The sequence below is a fragment of the Chionomys nivalis genome, chromosome 22 (assembly GCF_950005125.1).
Source record: "Chionomys nivalis chromosome 22, mChiNiv1.1, whole genome shotgun sequence".
Classification (NCBI taxonomy): domain Eukaryota; kingdom Metazoa; phylum Chordata; class Mammalia; order Rodentia; family Cricetidae; genus Chionomys; species Chionomys nivalis.
In genome coordinates, this window is record NC_080107.1 from 12,302,931 (window position 1) to 12,322,599 (window position 19,669).

At 42.0% G+C, this 19,669-nt stretch overlaps 1 protein-coding gene across 1 annotated transcript in view; it reads left to right on the forward strand.

The window, feature by feature from the left end:
* Positions 1-205: 205 nt before the first annotated feature.
* The window catches only part of Tlk1 (tousled like kinase 1), a 108,926-nt gene continuing 89,462 nt past the window's right edge, over positions 206-19,669 (forward strand). Inside the window, exon 1 of the mRNA XM_057754848.1 lies at positions 206-605. Coding sequence (XP_057610831.1) covers positions 467-605 — 139 coding nt within the window. The 5' untranslated portion in view covers positions 206-466. The remainder of the gene's footprint in view (positions 606-19,669) is intronic.

The following is a 19,669-nucleotide window of genomic DNA, read 5'->3' on the forward strand; positions in this document are numbered from 1 at the left end:
CGCGGCCGCCGCCGCCGCCGCCGCCGCGACCGGAGGCGCTGGAGCCTCGCGATAGTGTTTGCATTGGCGGCGCGTGACGCCGCCGCCGCCGCCGCCGCCCGTAACTGATGCAGAGGTTACCCCGTCGCCTGAGCCGCCACCCACCGCCCGCCGCTGCCCGGGCGACGCCGGGGCCCGACGCACTGCAGAGGTGCCGGCAGGTTCCGCCTGCGGAAGTGGCCTCGGCCGGCGCGGTCCGCGCTCCGCCCGCGCTCCGGCTCCGGCCCTGCGGCCCCGGCCCCGCGCCTCCCCTCAGCGCTGCCCTCCCCGCCTGCCCTCCGCCCGGCGCGCTCCCCCGGCGGCGCGGCGCTCCCCTCCCAGCCCTCGCGCCCGCGCTCGCCCTCAGCGCGGCCCCCGCCATGACGGAGGCGGGTGCCGGTGCCGCCGCCGTCGCAGGGGGGGAGTCGGGCTCCCAGAAAGTAGCTTGATGAGTGTCCAAAGTAGCAGTGGAAGTTTGGAGGGGCCGCCATCTTGGTCCCGGCTCTCCACGTCTCCAACCCCGGGCTCGGCGGCGGCGGCCAGGTCCCTGCTGAATCACACGCCGCCATCCGGGAGGCCCAGGGAAGGTAAGCGCCGCCGCGCCCTCCCGCGGGCTCCCTCGGCCCGCGCCGACCCCGGCCTGGGGTGGGGGGTGGCGGTTGGCGGGCGGGAGGCCTGACCTCACTCCCGGAGCCTCCCGGCCTCGGGGTTCGGGTGGGCTTGCCCTCGCGGTGCAGCCTTGGCGCGCGAGCCCCCTCCCCTAGCCCGCACTCCTCCCATAGAGGCGGTCCCCCGCGCGGCGAGCCGGGCTGCCCCGGGACCGGGAGGATGCCCCTCGCCCGCCGCCGGAACGCTCTGGGGCTGACTCGGATCCCCAGCACGGCCCCTAGAGCGATCCCCAACGGCAGGGCGACTCGTGGACAAGGCTGCCCGAGCCACCCTTCCAGATGGTGGCAACTTTCCTTCCTTCGCCATCGGCTCCTGCGCGTTTGTGCGTTATGGCTCGCGGGTGCAAAAAGGCTCGCGGTCTTCTCTGCCGGGGGTTGTGGGTTTGTTTGGGGGGGAATTCCTGCGTGAAGGTTTCTGCAGAACACGCACGGAGATCGGTTACAATTGTTTTCTAAGTTTTCTGGCTTCTTGCATGCAAGTGTTCTGCCACCAGATGTAGCAGTCACACAGCTAGTAAGGAACCTAGAGCTTTTGACTAAAATGTGAACTTGGCTGCATTTAACTCTAAATCTACTACATGAAATGGGATTTGGGAGAATACTCATTTACCAGAGAAGAATAAATGTGCATCGGATCTATTTTCACGCGCTTTTGTCTGGAAAATGCGTAGCCGTATGCGTTAGCTATTGGATAAATGGGTTGTTCGCTCCCAGTTGTCTTGCACAAGGAGGTTATCGGCACCTTTAAAAAAGAAAGAAGAAAACGTTTGGAAGTCCAGCAGCCCAGTGAATTTCGTAAAGAAATTCAGAGCCTCGATTTATGGAGGAGTCGACAGGATTCGTGTATTGTGAAAATATATCTATATTTTGTATCTAGTGCCTAGACAATTGCTAATCAAGTGTTTCATGCCCGGATCCAGTGGTTTAGGCATAGCATTCTTTGTCATTTTGTTCCCGTGAGCATGTGTGAAAGTGACAATAGGCTCAAAGATTGACATGAATATGCTCTGGAAAATTCATGGGAAGGTTTGATTTATGGCATCCATTAAACACGCCGACTACATTTACAGACATTTTCCCCTTTCGTCTCACCCCGACACTGATTTTTCATTAATAGAAGATAAAAGCTTATTTATTGAATGACTAAAATTTAATACATGAGTTTTTCTTTCTGCGCTTGAAAATTTGTACGATGTTTATGTACATGTATAAAGTTGAATATTTGTAAGTAGATGGTTTTAAGTGACATTTGGAAACAGGGCACGTAGTGCTTGTACCATACCTCCACTTTGTAGTTTCATTAATATGCCTATGCAGGAGCTTTGAAAGACCGTCTTGGTTTCTAAAGTACTGCTACATCACTGTAATAATTATTCATTTCCCACGTGTTTATTGAGCCATTACTATGAGCCAGGACCTGTATTGGTTAATCTGCTGAGGGCATGGTGTTGGTTTAACAGTTGACATCTGTTATCAGTACTAGGAATTTGGCAGCCACCAAATTCAGATGGCGTTTCAGAGGAAGTCAGATCTAGCCAGACTTCTCATCCATCCACGTGTGCTATTCTGCACCACTCCTGATGTTGAAAAATTCTGAGTGGTTGGACTTACGTAGCTCAAACTTCCAAATAACCAGCGCCCCCACCCCTAGCACAGCAGTTTAATTGAAATCATAGGCTATGGTTTTGTGAAAACACCACATTTTCCTTCCTTCTCTCCTTCCCTTTCTGTGGGACCTTCATAAAGTGGGCGAGTGCGCTGCCACAGGGTTACACCCCAGCCCTCAAAACTAGAAGGTCATTGTGGGACTTTTTTTTTTTTTAAACTAACCAACATATAAATTAAAACTGTGTTAATCCCCCCATCCATTTCGAGACTTGGCACCATATTCTTAGATTTTTACCAACTTCAGCAGGAATTGTCTCTAGGATGCCCCGGGAATCAAGATGGAGACCGTTGTTGTGATGTCCCCGGTTTTGTTATGAAGCATTGGTCCCTTTGCAGGTATATATGTTAACATTCTGCATAAACTGATTAAGTTTGAGAACTTTTGACTCCAAGTGAGGACTAGTAAGAAATGGTGATGGATCTTGATTCAGAATATTGAGCGAATGTATTAAATAGCACAAACTTTGTTTCTTGAAAATCTGAACCAAATTAACCTTCAGTCATGGAAAAGTGTGAAGTTCAAAAGATGTTAGGTACTGTATGTTTGTGAACTTTTTGTCAGTGATTTAATTTTTAAATTTCTATTTCGTGCGTATGACTTATGTCTGAGTTGTGTATAAACTATGCATGCCTAGTGCCAGAGGAGGTCAGCAGAGGGTGTGGGGTCCCCTGGAACTGGATGACCGATGGTTGCACGCTGCCCTGTGGCACTGCTCTACAAGAGCGCAAGTGCCCTTAGCCGCCAAGCTGCATCTTGAGCCCCTGGTGAGCTTCTTTTCAGCAAATTAAACTTTGAAAGTGGTTAAAGATATGTCATACGTGTCTGTAAAAGTTATTTTGAAGTTTTGACAGATTTGACTCCAAAAGGTAATCTGATTATCTTTAATGTTATATATTTGGCTCCCTTTCTACCTTTATTGCTGTAATTCCCATGGTTATATTTATATAGTATTATTTGATTTAAAGGCAATATGGATAAGTTTAGGAATCTGTTAGCTCTTGAGGAGTTTTGTGATAGATGTGGGATAGGCTGTTTTCTTTGCTCTGATTCCCAGAATTTTTTCTTTAGTAATTTGGAAGGCTGCTCATAGGTGCTTAGCAGGGTTCCTGTTGTATCTTTTGAACTTGTGCTCTCCAACCCATACTGTTTTTTATAATACTGATAGTAAGGGGTAGGGAGGTAAGAAATTAAGATTTCACTTGGGCATGGTGGCACACACCATGGCAGCAGAGGCAAGAGATCTTGGAGTCTACACAGTGGGTTCTAGAAGAGCTAACAACAAATGAAAAGGGGAAAAAAGAAGGGGGACTTCATTTCAAGTAAAGGTCAGTGTGTTGAAATCTAGTGTCTTACCAGCTAAATAAGCAGATTTTAATTTTATTCCTTGTCTTTTGCATGTTAACATATGCTAACTTTTTGAATTCATCATTGCTGAAAATCAAAAATTGGTTATTCAGAGTAACTTTTTTTTCCTCATCCATCTCGCTAGTTATGAGTAACTTTACCTTTTTGTGAATAGTGGGAGTATTAGTGACAGGCAGCATCACAGAGAAGCTAGGTTGCTGCTTTCGGACAAGCTTCTGTGTTTAAAGACTGCAGTCTGGGCGATGGTGGCCTTTAATCCCAGCACTTGAGAGGCAGAGGCAGGCGGATCTCTGGGAGTTCGAGACCAGCCTGGTCTACAGAGCTAGTTCCAGGACAGGCTCCAAAGCCACAGAGAAACCCTGTCTGGAAAAACCAAAAAATAAAAAAAAAAAAAAAATAAAGACTGCAGTCCAAAGAAGAATACAGTGTTTCACTTCAGGTGCTTGAATGCCGTAGGGAAATGTTAAAGATAGCGTGTGGACTTGGAACTCCTTGAGATCACTAGCTAGAGGACAGGTTTGTTGATGTTTTAGGGTCCAGCTCAGGAATCAGTATATGTGCCATTTTTACACATTAGCAGAGCAAGAGAAAAGACAACACAGGATAGAGGGCTGGAAAGCTGAGAGATGCTACACTTTTACAGACTTTGGTCTAACCACCTCTTTATTCTGTTAAATATTACTAAGGATCCCAAAGATTCTTTTTATGTTAATTAATGTTTGTTGTATTAAAACCGATAATTTTGAAACTATTCATTAATTTTAAATGTAATTAGCCAGTTACATGTTAAGTGAAATTTTTGTGAAAAAATAGTTATAAAATGAAAAAATTAGTATAGCTAGTGGTATTATTTTATATGTTTTCATAGGATTTTTTTGGCTCCCTGGAAGAACAGCTGGATTCTCTGCTTCTGCTTTGTGTCTGTTGGATATGTTCTGATTGAGGTGTATAAAGTCTTTGTCTTTCCAGAGTGACTGACCATTCTCTGATGCTACACCAAAATCTGCAACAGACAGACTACTGGCACGGTGGACGTGCTCTGTACTCTAAAAGTGTCTGTGAGGATCCACAGAAAGTCAGTGGACCATATATTCAGGCTCGTGAAGACTAGAGTGGGTTACACATGGGAGGCATATATTTCGAAAACGTTAATGGAAAATAGATTCATTCTCCTGGTTTAGAGAGCAGAGCTAATTCAGCAGGTGAATGAGTTTAGTGTAAATTTTGGAGAAGAACCTTAGACCGTGTAGCTGCTCTGCTGCCAAGTTTGTCTAACAGTGGGAAGAAGTATTTAACTCTGAGGAATTTAATGAAGACTGCAGAGACATTTTGTGTGTGCAGGGGAGGGTGGTAAGGGAGATGCGAGATAAATTCAGTAGATTCTTAGATTGGGTGCTCTTGGATGTTACAACTTAGGATTCCATCTAGTTTAAAAATAGGAACATTCTGATGTTCTCTTTTTCTTTAAGAATTCCTAAATATAGTTTAATTGTACTTATATCTATGAATGTTTTGGATGTTCTCAAGTCAGTAATATTAAACTGTTGTTGGTTTTTATTCTTCTACATTTTGCTCTGATTTTCCTCTGAGGGCTTTTCTGGAGTTGATAGGATCAGTCTTGTTGAAATGTTGCTAAGTTCCCTGTAAATATAATGAGTTTTGACGACATTTAGAGAGCTGAGTACTGTTAATGGTACAGCTTGGTTGAGTGTAATCACTGAGCACAGGATTTTAGAGTACTTTGGGGGGCCCGTTTCCAATTTTGAAAGAGAAATTATCAATATAGTCTAGTCTTTTGTTTGTAATTGCTTATATGATTTTAGAAGTAATATGCTTCAGGTTTTTAATGTTTTTGAATGTATAGCCAGAAATGAGGAAAATGTTTAAATTGATCTCTCCTGAATTTAAACAATGCACATTAAATATAACGTGGATATAAAATAAAATCAAGAATTTTAGTTTTATATTCTGAGGGTTGTACTTGTAATAGTATTGCTTACAGCAATTCATTTTTCAACCTTATATGGAACATAATCTCTTCTGTATCTTGAATTTTTAGGTGTCGGTAAGTTAGGCATTAATTCTTGTTTGTAGCTGTCTGTGTAAATGTTTGCTAATTGAAAAGGTGGGGGCAGGCGTACACACACCTATGTGTACAGAGCCAGGGTATCCAGTTTGTCAGTTAGAGCTTTGGCCTTTTCAGGATACCTAGCTTGTTATTTGGATTCTGGGAGCTAAACTTTGGTCCCAAGTCATAGCCAGTGCTGTTGGCCTGTTGCCGTCTCCTCAGGTTTTCTCCTCACCTTGCTGAGGGCAGTGCAGTAAATGGAATGCCTCCTCTAGCTTGAGACTTCCAAATACTTTAGATTTATAACATGAAAATTTAGTAGTGGTGTATATTTTGTTTGTTTGTTTGTGGCTTTTGGTTTGTTTTTTGACAGGGTCTCATGTAGCCCGTACTGGCCCCAAAAGTAGCTGTGTAGCCCAGGATGGGCTTTGAACAGGAATGGCATGCTGCCATTTCTGGCTGAATTGATAGTGTTGTAAGTGAGAGCAGCAGTGTGGTATAGATGAGGTGACTGACATACAGTCTAGTATTTGCTGATAATTAACTGTGGCTTTGGACAAGTTGCTTATCTTGGTGCTTCAGTTTCATTAAATATGGATCACAGTGCTGCAGGGTACTGGGGACACCATCTAGTACATATCTTTCATTTTTCAGTTGTGGGAATGCAGATCGTTTGTCTAGGCTTTCACTGCAAGAGAGTTGAGACCAAAATTCAGATTTCTTACTTTTAGGTTTGTGGTTTCTTTCTTAGATTTTGCAACAGCTTTTTAAGTATAAAATTGGGGTAGTGCAGTCTGTAGTAGTGCAGTACTTGGTTGTGGGGATTAGAGGCACTGATATGTCTCTTCAAAAAATTCAAAAAATACACATGAAGTCTCACTAGTGGGACCCCGTCTTAAGTAAAAGCAAAAACCTCCAAAGACTAAGGTGTGGGCTGAGAGTTCAAGGCCAGGCTGAGCCGCGCAGCAGTGAGTTCCTTAGTGTGGTGTGGTGGGGCACTGTTGTTAATAGATCATTACTATTTAAGACTGCTAGCACTTCAAGTAGTATGCGATGTAATCTTGTTCTTAAAAATGGTCTGTGTTAAAAACACTTCAGAATATGCTAAAAGTTATGTGAGTAAATATGTAAGGAAGACAATGAGTTGGTTTCACTGGAGTATATCTCAGCTGTACCCTGGGTTTGTCTCTAGGTCTAGAGGGTGGCATGAGTAATAATAAAACAATTAAAGTTGAGTCTGCCTCATAACATAGGTCTGTTAAATTACTCTAGTTTTGCAGGTGACAGCATTGAAGCGGAAAAGTAACGGCATGTGCCCAGCCTCACCTGGGTAACAGTGGCAGACTGGGATTTGAAGTGAGGCTTTGGGTTGTAATCGCTAGGCATAGTGGCTGAAAAGTGCAAATTTGGTTTTGAGTAATTCCGTTGGTTCCTCCCCTCCCGTATTTTAATTACAAGGCCATCTTTTTGCAATTCGTTCAGTTTACAGATAAACCTTCATTAATTTTTTGGCATGAGTTTTATACATGCATGATCTTACACGCCATTTTTTAAAAAGGTAAATTTAGAGCCTTCGTGGAAAATGTTAGAAATACATTAATGGAAAATCTCTTTGTGTTTGGTAATCTAATTTGGAGTTCAGTTTATCTTAATTCTTTTTTGCTAGGGCTATAGCAGATAAACATTTGAACAAGCATTTTCCTTGGAAAGAGGAGCAGTCCCCTTGTAAAGGCTGTGTAAGCTGGTGGCTGAGGTTCTGGACAAAGCTGTAAAGCTTCGTGGCAGATCTTTGACTTTTATTAATATTCAGTATGGGCAGAGAAAGGCTTGACATTCAGTCTGTACCATCTATGCATTATTTAAAAACTTCATAGCTTTAATTCTAATATTGCTTGGCAAATTATTTCCAAAATTCTTTGGCAAATCTAATAAGAGGCAGAGAGGTTGAGTGGGTTGATAGAAATTGAAAGCCTGGGGTAGAAGTATCTATTGAACAAATCCAAGTGGTAGGTTAATTTTGAATTCAGTCTTCCCAATGTAGCTTCATCATTAGGTCTGATATTTGGTGACTTTCAAGAAGGCCAATTATTCTTGTACTTAAATAAATGTTACAGTCTTCAGATTCATTACAAAGACAAATAGTTTTCTTAAATGACTTATAACGTTTGTTTCTTATCATCTTACATGGTTTTATACAGATTTCTAAATCTGTACCTTTCCTATAATTAGCTGAAGAAAACACCAAGCTTCCTTTAGCTTTTCATTCTGAAGCCTTGTCTGAGAAGTGCTGGTATTAAGTGCAATTTCATGGTTCCCTACAGTGTGTGTGCTTCCCTTTTGATGATAAATGTAGTGCCACTGGAGAAGGTCAGAGAGGTTTGTGTGAAGCTAATAATAACCATCCTGTCTTAGGAGACCAAAGGCATGTGCGTTTTTTGTTTTCTCATGAACAGTACTTATCCCTTAAAATACTTTTTTTTTCCTTCTGTAAAAAAAGTGTTTTGGTAAACGTAACTGTAATTGGTCAAGTTTGTGTACTTTTAGGATGTTTTAATTTCCTTAAAGATACCAGTGCTTTTCAGGGTTCTGGGTCTTGATAAACCATCACTCATTTACTTGGGACAGTCACAGGAAGCGTACTGTTAACATCCCTGTTTACAGATGAGGAGGTCTTTCAGAGATTGAGCGGTGAAGAGCGGACCTCACTCTGTCCTAGTTACACAGAGAGGCTCAGCAGAGCTGAATCTCAAACTGGACTACGTTGAATGAAGTACATGGTCTTAATGGTCACATGTCTGGCAGAGCTACTTCTTTCAGCAGATATACTAGAATAGACATCTGTTCTTCCCAAGCTAGTGTGTCAGTCATTATTATGCTTTTAGAGTGTTTTGTTTAAGACATGGTCTCATCTTGTAATTGCTGCCTGGCCTGGAAGCTGCTATGTAGATGAGTCTGGCCTTGAACTCAGAGAGGTCTGCCTGCCTCTACTTCCAGAGTCCTGGGATTAAAGATGTGTGCCTCTTAGTTATGTTTTATTTTGGAAGCTGGCTTTGACTTTGAATCCTTTGTGATTTAGAATTTAAGTGCTAAGATTATAAACATATGCCACAATCCTAGCTTCGTTCTTTTTGTTTTTTGTTACTTGTTTTCACAATGTAATAGCTTCATTCGTGGGACTGGGAATTGTGTGGAGGAGTGTAGAATACTTCTAGATTCAAGAGCTCAGATATTATCTGTGGGCTCTCTGTTACCATTTCTGGATTTTTCTAGCTTCTTGCTTCTAGAATCCCAGGCATTTACCTGTAGCTTAGCAACCACAAATGAAAGACAGCTTTTCCTTTGTAATGTCCACATGCCACATTTTTTTTTTTTTGTTTTGTTTTGTTTTTTGTTTTGGTTTTTCGAGACAGGGTTTCTCTGTGGCTTTGGAGCCTGTCCTGGAACTAGCTCTGTAGACCAGGCTGGTCTCGAACTCACAGAGATTCGCCTGCCTCTGCCTCCCGAGTGCTGGGATTAAAGGCGTGCGCCACCATCACCCGGCCACATGCCACATTTTGGTTAAAGCTTATTTGTTTGAATTGCCTATTCCTTAACCCTCTTAGGACCTTGGAGACCAGTAAGATTAAGAAAGCTGTCACAGTCTTTCTCTTGAGAGCACAGAGTACAGTGAGGTACAGTTCCTGAGAAAGAGATAATTATAAAACAACTAATATAGGGGTTTATCTGGTTATATCTTTTTAAAAATCTTAATTGTTATTTGTGGCTATTAAAGGCAGTTATATGACAGGGTAAATTTAAATTTTTTTTTGTTTTTTTTTAGGAGACTTAGTTTAAATCACTAGTGGGATTTTGGAAAATTGCCAATTCTTCATTGTCTTTTAGCTTCTGTGCCAGCACTACACGAGATGGACCTGTGTTTATAAGCTAGGGTAGGGCTTCGTACATCGTAGAATACCAAGTTTACGTATTATTAACATATGCCTTGCACTTAAGATTGTCCAAGTATATAGTTTAGTTTATCGGTGCTCTGCTAGAGTTGCTCCAGGCATTTCTTACTCTGTTTTAGACTCCATTTTATTTATTTATTTGCTTGCTTGTTTATTTATTTATCTATTTATCTATTTATCTTTCTATTTATTTATTTATTTATTTATGGTTTTTCGAGACAGGATTTCTCTGTGGTTTTGGAGCCTGCCCTGGAACTAGCTCTTGTAGACCAGGCTGGTCTCGAACTCCCAGAGATCCGCCTGCCTCTGCCTCCCGAGTGCTGGGATTAAAGGTGTGCGCCGCCACCGCCCGGCTACATTTTATAATTTTAAAGGCTAATAAATGGCAACATACTGCAAACTCCCAGCCCTTCCTGCTCTTCCCAGTATTTCTGCTTGATAGCGTCATAGTCATGCGCCACCTGATCAAGGACAGGCCACAAGTATGTACAACCCCTTTAGATTGTGTTGCCTCGTCCTCTATGTAACAGCTGTGATGTTTGTATGAGACTCAAATGGCACAAGGTGTATATTTCTTAGTATATGCCTGATCTTAAGTGTTAAATGATCATGTATACCTTTTGAACATTGACACTGTGTAAAAAGTATTTTCATGTAGAAAGTTAATGTAATGATTTTAAACATATACTTGTGTTGAATTTGGGTACCCGTTAAGGTTTTAGCACATATCGTTTCTTTTTTCGTTTTTAAATGATTCTTTATGTGCATTGGTGTTTTTCTTGCATGTGTATCTATATGAAGGTGTCAGATCCCCTGGAACTAGAGTCACAGACAGTTGTGAGCTGCCATGTGGGTGCTGGGACTCGAACCCAGGTCCTCTGTAATAGCACCAGTGCTCTTAACAACTGAGCTATCGCCAGTCCCACTGTAATTTCTTAATTTAGTTAATTTATAGATTTCCTCTGCTCTCCTTCCCTTTAGGCAGGGTCTTTTTTTTTTTTTTTTTTTTTTTTTGGTTTTTCGAGACAGGGTTTCTCTGTGGTTTTGGAGCCTGTCCTGGAACTAGCTCTTGTAGACCAGGCTGGTCTCGAACTCACAGAGATCCACCTGCCTCTGCCTCCCGAGTGCTGGGATTAAAGGCGTGCGCCACCACCGCCCGGCTAGGCAGTAGTCTAGTCTGGCCTCCAATTCATGGTCCTCATGCCTCAGCCTCTCAAGTATTAGGATACAGGTATGTGTGTACCAATCTAGCAGTTCCTGTAGTCGTTTGTTTGCTTGGTTTTTCGAGACAGGGTTTTTCTGTGGAGCTTTGGAGCCTATCCTGGAACTTGCTCTGTAGACCAGGCTGTCCTTGAACTCATAGAGTACTGGGAGTGCTTGTTCTCCTGAGTGCTGGGATTAAAGGCGGTGTGCCACCAATGCCCAGCTAGTTTTTGTTTTAATGGACGAGAATTGATTATATTTGAAACATGGTTATGTCATTTATTACCAAACTGTAGAGCAAGAATCCTTAAACACAGTGCTTGCATTCTGTCTCTCTGTCTCTCTAGGTTTTCAAGACAGGATTTGTCTGTGTAGCAGCTCTGGCTGTCCTGGAACTCTCTATGTAGACCAGGCCTTTAACTCACAGAGATCTGCTTGCCTCTGCCTCCCGAGTGTTGGGATTAAAGGTGTGCACCACCACCGCCTAGCGAGAATTGGTACTTTTAAGCAAATTAGAATTTAGACACATGAAGAAATTTGAACCCAGTATCCTAAGCTAGCTGGGCAGCCGGGAACCATCAAGTGGCCTCCCTTCTCCTACAGTATCCGTGTACATATTTTTGTTTCTCTTTTTTATCAGATAGCTCTCATTAATTTCGATTCACTTGGCTTCCCTCCTCTCTCATCTGGCCTCTGTGACCAGGCTGCTCTTTGTGGATCCTGCAGACTTTATACTGCAGAGCCTGCTCTGAGGGACCTCATCGTGACCTTGAATCTCTCTTGCTTTTCTTCTTTGATATTTGGAATGAGTTCTGCCTCTGGACATCAGGAAATCCTGGAGAGGTGTGTTGTAGAAGAGATTTAGAGGGAGACGGAGTGTGTGCATTCTGGAGGACGACTTTTGGGAGTTTTTTCTTGTTTCCCATCTTGTGGAGGGATGGTTCTTCTTGCTTCTATGCAAGTGCTCAGTGAACTCTAGGCTAGTTGACCCCTCAGCTTCTGGGCACTTCTGTCACTGATTCCATTTTGTTCTGAAGTGCTGACATTACATATATGCATCACTGAATCTGACTTCTGTGAGTCCCAGGATTTGAACATAGATTGTTAGGCTTGTAATATGCACCTTTATCTGCAATTGGTTTTCAGACAGGAGCCTAGTTCTGAGACAGAGATGCAGCAGAGTCAGTCCTGTCTTTGTGGAATTTGTGTGCACCTTGTGAGGAAGACTGACTTGCAAGATCCTTAGAAGGTGGGCTGAATAATCTGAGTTAACAATTTTGACTTATGTTGTAAATATGAATTAGTAATTGTGGTGTATATTATAGCAAGCTGTTAAATTTGTCTATCATTTGGTTGTTTGAAGTAAACTGAAGCAAAAGAGATGAGTAGGATGTTGGCCTGGGTATTACTTAGAATAGTTAGTATGCTGGAGACTGCTGGAAGCTGGGGACTGAGGAAGCACAGCCCCTTTACATTAGAGTGAGGCAGGTTAAGTGCTGTAAAGCAGAGTGGGGAGGAAGGTAATTGAACTTCTGTCACAGAGGTCTGCACAAAGTGCCCTCTAGAGAAGGGAAATTTAACTACTAGTGTGGTGGACCACATTTTTAAGCCCTGACTCGGGAGGCCGAGCCAGGCAGATCTTGTGAGTTTGAGGCCACCAGCCTGGTCTACAAAGCAAGTTCCAGGACAGCTAGGGCTGTTAGCAGGGAAACCCTGTCTTGAAAAACTAAAAACAATGACAAAAACAAAAAGGTTATCTTGTTTCAGTAGATCTTGATCACTAGTGAGATTGGATTTAAATGACATTTTTATCAAAATCCCATTGTCAGTTTTTTAAAAATGTTTTTTATCGCAGACATTAGAATAAATGGTAGTGTTGTCACACTTTGATATATCAGGTGGAAACAGTTTCTTCCTTACGTTTTTCCTTTGGGATACTTGCATGTTTTCCATTGTAAGAAGCTTTATACCCTTATTGAATTTTTCTTTGACATTTTTAAGTGCTTAAGCCCTTAAAAGTTACTGGTCTCTAAAGTTCAGATACTTTTACTGTAATTCAGTTCATTTTGTTTCTAAAGTTGCATAGTGTGATACCTTTCAGATAAAGCATAACCTACAGAAATGCTCACAAAGTAAGGCTCAGTGAGTCATTATAAACTCTGACCTGCCTAACTGCTACTCAAGAAGAAGTAAAAGCCCTCCTCCCACAAGGTGCAGCCTTCTCTGCATTGTTATGATATAGTTAAGCCAGGGTTTGGGCGTCACACAAATACACTCACATCGTGTACAATTCAAGTCTAGCTTGTTCCCACCAGCATTTATAAGATTTATCTGTGTAAATTCCTGATACTAATTCGTATTTATTTAGCAAGTATTTTCATGAAAATGTTGGGGTTTGTTTTTTTTTTTTTTTTTTAGTACTCTGTATACTTCTTGTTACTTGTAGTGTTCCTTCTTTTAGAAGAATATGTGTTTGTGGTACTACTGGACAGATATACATGCTAAACAAAGCAGGCTACTGCTGAACTGCATCTGCAGCTCCCTAAGAGTGCTCTCTTAATTTCATTTTTGTGTTTTTGAGACAGGGTCTCACTACCAGGTTGGCCTTGAATTAAAAGATCTGTCTGCCTCTGCCTCCCAGTGCTAGGATTAAAGGTGTACCTTCACAGCCCACCTTCTAATAGTGTCCTTACGAACATGTTTATACTGTCCTATTCATGTACTGTTACTGCAGATTACAGGCTGTGTGTTTGCCTGTAGAAGATCCTGCTAGGTTTCTAAAGTGGCTGCACTGTTTGACCTTGCCAAGAATTCTCTATGAGCTCCCCCACTGTTCAGCATTCTACCAACACCTGGGATTGCCAGTTTGACTCACTGTAACTATTCTGATGGATGTGCGGTGCTATTTCTTTGTGCTTTTAATTTTCTTTTAAAAATATTTTTGTTGCTAATCAGACTTCATTTTTAGAATAGTTTGAGATTCACAAGAAAATTGAGCATAGGTACAAGATTTTCCATACTCTTCCCCCACTACATATACTTCAATTATCCAAACTCACATCAGAGCAATATGTTCTTTTTGCTATTATTGAAACCTACACTGCCTCATAATTACTGCTCAGAGTACATTTAGTTTTCTTTGTGGAAGGGTGCTACTTTTTTATGAACCCTATTGGCTTGACTTCTTAGGTATCAAACTTTTTTGTTTTTTGTTTTGGTTTGGTTTTTCAAGACAAGGTTTCTGTTGTTGGTTGTTTTCGCTCTTTTACTCTTTTGGCCTTTTTTGACTTTTTGAGGGGCCTACCACCCAGCTCCTAAATAAAAAATACATGGAGACTTTATTCTTACTTATTAATACTTGGCCTTATCTTGGCTTGTTTCTTGCCAGCTTTTCTTAAATTAGTCTGATTACCTTTTGCCTCTGGGCTTTTCCCTTTACTTACTCCTATATATCTCTTAACTCTCGCTCTCACTCCGAGGTTGACGGGGTGGCCCCTGTTGTCCTCTCCCCTTGTTCTCTTGTTGCTCCTTTTCTTCCTCGTTTTTTCCCTTTTAAACATTTTGTCCCCAATCTGTGCCTTTGTTTTGTTTTTAGTTAGTTTGTTTGTTGTTTATTCTCTCTGCCTGCCAGCCCTATCCTTGCTCCTGCCTCACTACTGGCCATTCGGTCCTTTATTAGACCTTCAGGAGTTTTAGACAGGCAAAGAATCACAGCTTCACAAATGTTAATCAAATGCAGCATAAACAAAAGTAACACATCTTAAAATAATTTTCCATAACAGGTTTCTCTGTGTAGCCCTGGCTATTATAGAACTCACTCTGTAGATCATACTGGCCTCAACTCAGAGAGATCCACCTGCCTCTGCCTCCTGAGTGTTGGGATTAAAGACTAATTGTCATTTTTTGTTCTGGTTTCTTTTTCCATTTTCATTGTGTGTTGTGTGTATGAATGTGTATGTATTCTTGCATGTATGTGGGAGTACATGGGGAGGCCTAAGTTGATGGGAATCATTCCCTTCCAGCTTACCTATTAGAAATCTTTCAATAAAACCTACATAGCTGATAATAATAGCCAGCTTGCTCTGGGAATCCCCTGTCTCTAGAAGTCTTCCAAAAGTGGAATTATAGGTTAGCCACTGAGGATCTGATTCCAGTCCTCATGCTTGCATGGTGACCACCTCCCACAGTCCTCATGTTGGCATGCTGATCTCCTTCAGCACCTTAACTGTTGGTGGTGTCCCTTTCAGAGGATATTTGTGTGGAACAGAGGATGCAGCTTCCTTGGTAGGTCACTCATCCAGTATTTTGGAGGCCTTGGATTTGATTTTGAGTGTACATATGTAAATATGTGTGTGTGTAAGTGCGTGCGCATATGTGTAGGAATTCTTATATTTTGGAGAATTCTAAAACATTTATTCTTTGACAGTTTCATATTTGACAGTTTTGTATTTGGAGTATATCCTCCCAATCCTCTCTTATTCCTTTTCTCTCCATCTAAAAAGCCATTTAATTTTTTTGCTTTTTAAAATTTATTTTATATATTTAAATATTTATGTGAGTGCATGCTCGAACCAGCATACCTGTGAATGTCAAAGGATAGCTTATAGGAATAGACAGGTTCTCTACTTCTACTCATGTGGGTTCCCATGGTTAAATTCAGGTTATCAGGCTTGGTGGCAGAGCACCTTAACCTGCTGAACCATGAAATATTTTTCTCCCAATTTGTGTCTTTGCTTTGTTTTTGGCTTGTTTGTTTTTTGATATTTCAAGACAGGGTTTCTCTGTGTAACAATCTTAGCTGTCCTGGAACTAGCTCTTGTAGATTAGGCTGGCCTCGAACTCACAGAGATCCACCTGCCTTAAAGGGGTGCTTCCCATGTAGATTAGATCCATGTATATCTCTCTTAGGGTCCTTATTGTTGTATAGGTTCTTTGGGATTGTGAATTGTAGGCTGGTTTTCTTTGCTTTATGTTTAAAAACCACTTATGAGTGAGTACATGTGATAATTGTCTTTCTGGGTCTGAGTTGCCTTACTCAAAATGATGTTTTCTAGCTCCATCCATTTGTCTGCAGATTTCAAGATGTCGTTATTTTTTTTCTGCTGTGTAGTACTCCATTGTGTAAATGTACCACATTTTCCTTTTCCATTTTTCAGTTAAGGGGCATTTAGGTTGTTTCCAGGTTCTAGCTATGACAAACAAAGCTGCTATGAACATAGATGAGCACATGTCTCTGTGGCACGATTGAGCATCCTTTGGATATATACCCAAAAGTGGTATTGCTGGGCTTTAAGGAAGGTTGTTTCCTAATTTTCTGAGAAATTGCCACACTGATATCCAAAGGGGCTGTACCAGCTTGCATTCCTACCAGCAATGCAGAAGTGTTCCTTTTCCCCCCACAACCTCTCCAGCATAAGTTGTCATCAGTGCTTTTGATCTTGGCCATTCTTACAGATATAAGATGAAATCTCAGAGTTGTTTTGATTTGAATTTCTCTGATGACTAAGAATGTTGAGCATTTCCTTAAGTGTCTTTCAGCCATTTTAGATTCCTCTGTTGAGAGTTCTCTGTTTAGGTCTGTACTCCATTCTTTTTATTGGATTATTTATTCTTTTGATGACCAATTTCTTGAGTTCTTTGTACATTTTGAAGATCATACCTCTGTCCAATGTGGGGTTGGTGAAGATCTTTTTCCATTCTGTAAGCTGCCATTTTGTCTTGTTGACCCTGTCCTTTGCTTTACAGACGCTTTTCTGCTTCAGGCCTACTGCCTCAGGCCTTCTCTGACCTAGGTTTCCAGCTCAGTCCTGTTTCTGTAATTGTCCCTGGTCTGGATCCACTCCTGCGGAGGTCCCTGGCTTGGGGTTGGTCCTGCAAAGGTCTCTGGCTCCAATCTATTCCCGCAGAGGTCCCAGGCTCGGGTGTGCCCGACCCGCAGAGGTTTCTGGTTCCTACCTACTACCTTGGTGGTCCCAGACTGATACCTGTACCCTTAGAGGTCCTGGCTCGGGCCTACTCTCTCAGAAGTCCCAGACTCATGCCCAGACCCACAGGGGTCCTGGCTCAGGTCTACTCCCTCCAAGATCCCAAATTCACGGCTGGACCCTCCGTGGTCTCTGGCTCTGGCCCACCCACTCAGTGGTTGCTCCCCTGTACCTGCTCCTGTGGAGTTTGTTGTCTCAGGTCTGCTCTGTCCCAGGTCGCTGGCTCTGTCCTGCTTCCACAAATGTCCACCGTCTGGATCCACTTCTGCTCCTGTGGAGTTCATCGTCACAGGCCTGCCCAAGAAGACATTTTTCTAAATTTATAAAAACGTTTCCTATCATTTTAATATAGTCATTTGTAGCTGTAAAATTCTTCAGTGATTTGATTCATGTAACACATTCTGATATGTCTCTTTGTTTTTATTCATCTGTTTTCTCTGATTTCTTTTGCCTCATTGGTTGTTTAAGAGTATGTTAATTTCCAGCGGACTGTGAATTCCCCAAAGTCCTTTTTGTAACTGATTTCTAATTTAATTCTACTGTGGTTGTGGAGCATTTTTTTGTATACTTGCAGCTTGTTGGTGTTTGTTTAGAATATATGGTCTTTTGAGAGTGTTTGTCCTGGTTGTGTTGTCAGCTTGATACAAGCTAGGGTCATTTGAGAAGAGGAAACTTGAGTTGAGAAAATGCCTCCTTAAGATTGCCTGTAGAGGCCGGGCGGTGGTGGAGCACGCCTTTAATCCCAGCACTCGGGAGGCAGAGGCAGGCGGATCTCTGTGAGTTCGAGACCAGCCTAGTCTACAAGAGCTAGTTCCAGGACAGGCTCCAAAACCACAGAGAAACCCTGTCTCGAAAAACAAAACAAAACAAAAAAAAAGATTGCCTATAGACAAGACAAGAGTATTGTCTTGATTGCTGTAGAAGGGCCCAGCTCACTGTGGGCACTGTTGTTCCTCGGCAGGTCGTCCTGGGGTGTATAAGAAAGGTTGTGAGGAGTCCCAGTCACAAACTACCACCTCTGTGTACTCCACCATGCCTTGTCTGTCATGATGGACTGCCCTCAAACCGTTAGTCACAGTACAGCATTGCTAATAAAGCATTGCTGTGCCCCCCACCTCCACGCCCCCGGGTCTCAGTAGCTTTGGCTGTCCCGGAACTCACTGTGTAGACCATGCTGGCCTTGAACTCACAGAGATCCGCCTGCCTCTGCCCCCTAGGCTGGGATTAAAGGCGTGCACCACTATGTCCAGCTTCATTGGTCCCTAAGTAACAGCTTGGTAAGTATTTGACAGTTATGAGGAAAATAACTAGCTCATACCTCTTTGCTGGTTTTCCTGCACATTTGTTTGTTAGTTATTAAAGGTCCAGTATTGAGTCTTGCAGTTGTCGCTGTTGTTTTCATTCCTCCTTTTAATTCTGTGAGTTCTTTTCTGTTGTGGGGCTTCAGTATAAGGTGAATGCACATTGTTACATCTTCCAGATAGAATGACTCCTTAATTGCTATAAGGCATTCCTCGCCTCCTAACATGTAAATACTATGAAGAGCTGTATGAGCTGATAACTATGTTTGTGAGTGTTTGCAAACTCATTGCCTTTTCTGCCCTGTTTGTGTCTCTGAGTTGAAAGTGTCTTCTGTAGAGTCTTTTAGTTGGGTCTTGTTCTTTTTTGTCAGATAGTCTCTGTCTCTTGCTTGTATCTATTGTTTTAGTGCTTTTTAAAGAAATCAAGAAAAGAATACACATATTTATAGTTTATTGTACTGGGTTTATTGCTACTTAACATTTTTACTTACGTTTATTTTATTGAATATATTCAATTTATTATTCCATAGTGTTTCCATACTTCAGTGAAGTTTCCTTATATTACTTTTGTTTGTTTTAGTGTTTCTGAGGAAGTCTTTTGTGATTCAGACTAGTTTGAGCTCATGGTGTAGCTAAGATAACTTTGAACTGATCTTCCTGCCTCTGTATTTCCCAAGTGATAGGATTACAGGCATGTGCCACCGTGCATGGCTTATTAGCTCTTTTATATGTCAAAGACCTAACAAAATTGTGTGTGTGTGTGTGTACATTTGCTATTTAACCCAGATGATTCTGAAGTTATATACATTTCTACGGTGGTCTGTGTAATTAACCTTTCCTGGCACTCATGCTTTTCCATGAGTTACCCTCTGTGTATCCAGAACAGACTCATCCCTCTGCTAGCTCCAGTTGACTGCTCATTGTATCTAGGAAATTTTAAATTCCAGTTATTTTGTGCCTAAACTGTAGATTTCTAGTTTTAAATAATTCTTTTTGTTGCTGTTTTTCATGTGAGTAAGTTATATAAAACCTTCCTTTAAGTCTTTAAACATGGTTTCTTTTCTTTGAATAGCATGGCTGCTTTGAGCTCTTTGTTTAACCTTAACGCAATACTTGTACCATCTTACCACTGAGTAGAGCTTATACTTTCCTTTTTCTTTGAATGCCTCACAGTGGTTTTATTGAAAATTGAGCACTGTGTTTTGGAAACTGTGTATTGATGTCTCAGCCCAGGAACTGTTGCTGTTTACCTGCTCATCTGTTGGGGTGCATGGCTGGAGTGGTTTTCTGTGCAGCACAGCCTGTGAAGTTGCTTCTTAGAGGAAGCTCTTCTGGATATGTGTGCAGTCTTTGTAACTGACATGGTTGCTGTGCTGGCCCTGCTCTGCTTGATCTCCTCTTGATCTCTTCATTTAGTTTTTAGCTAGGTTACTTTTGTTGCTGGCT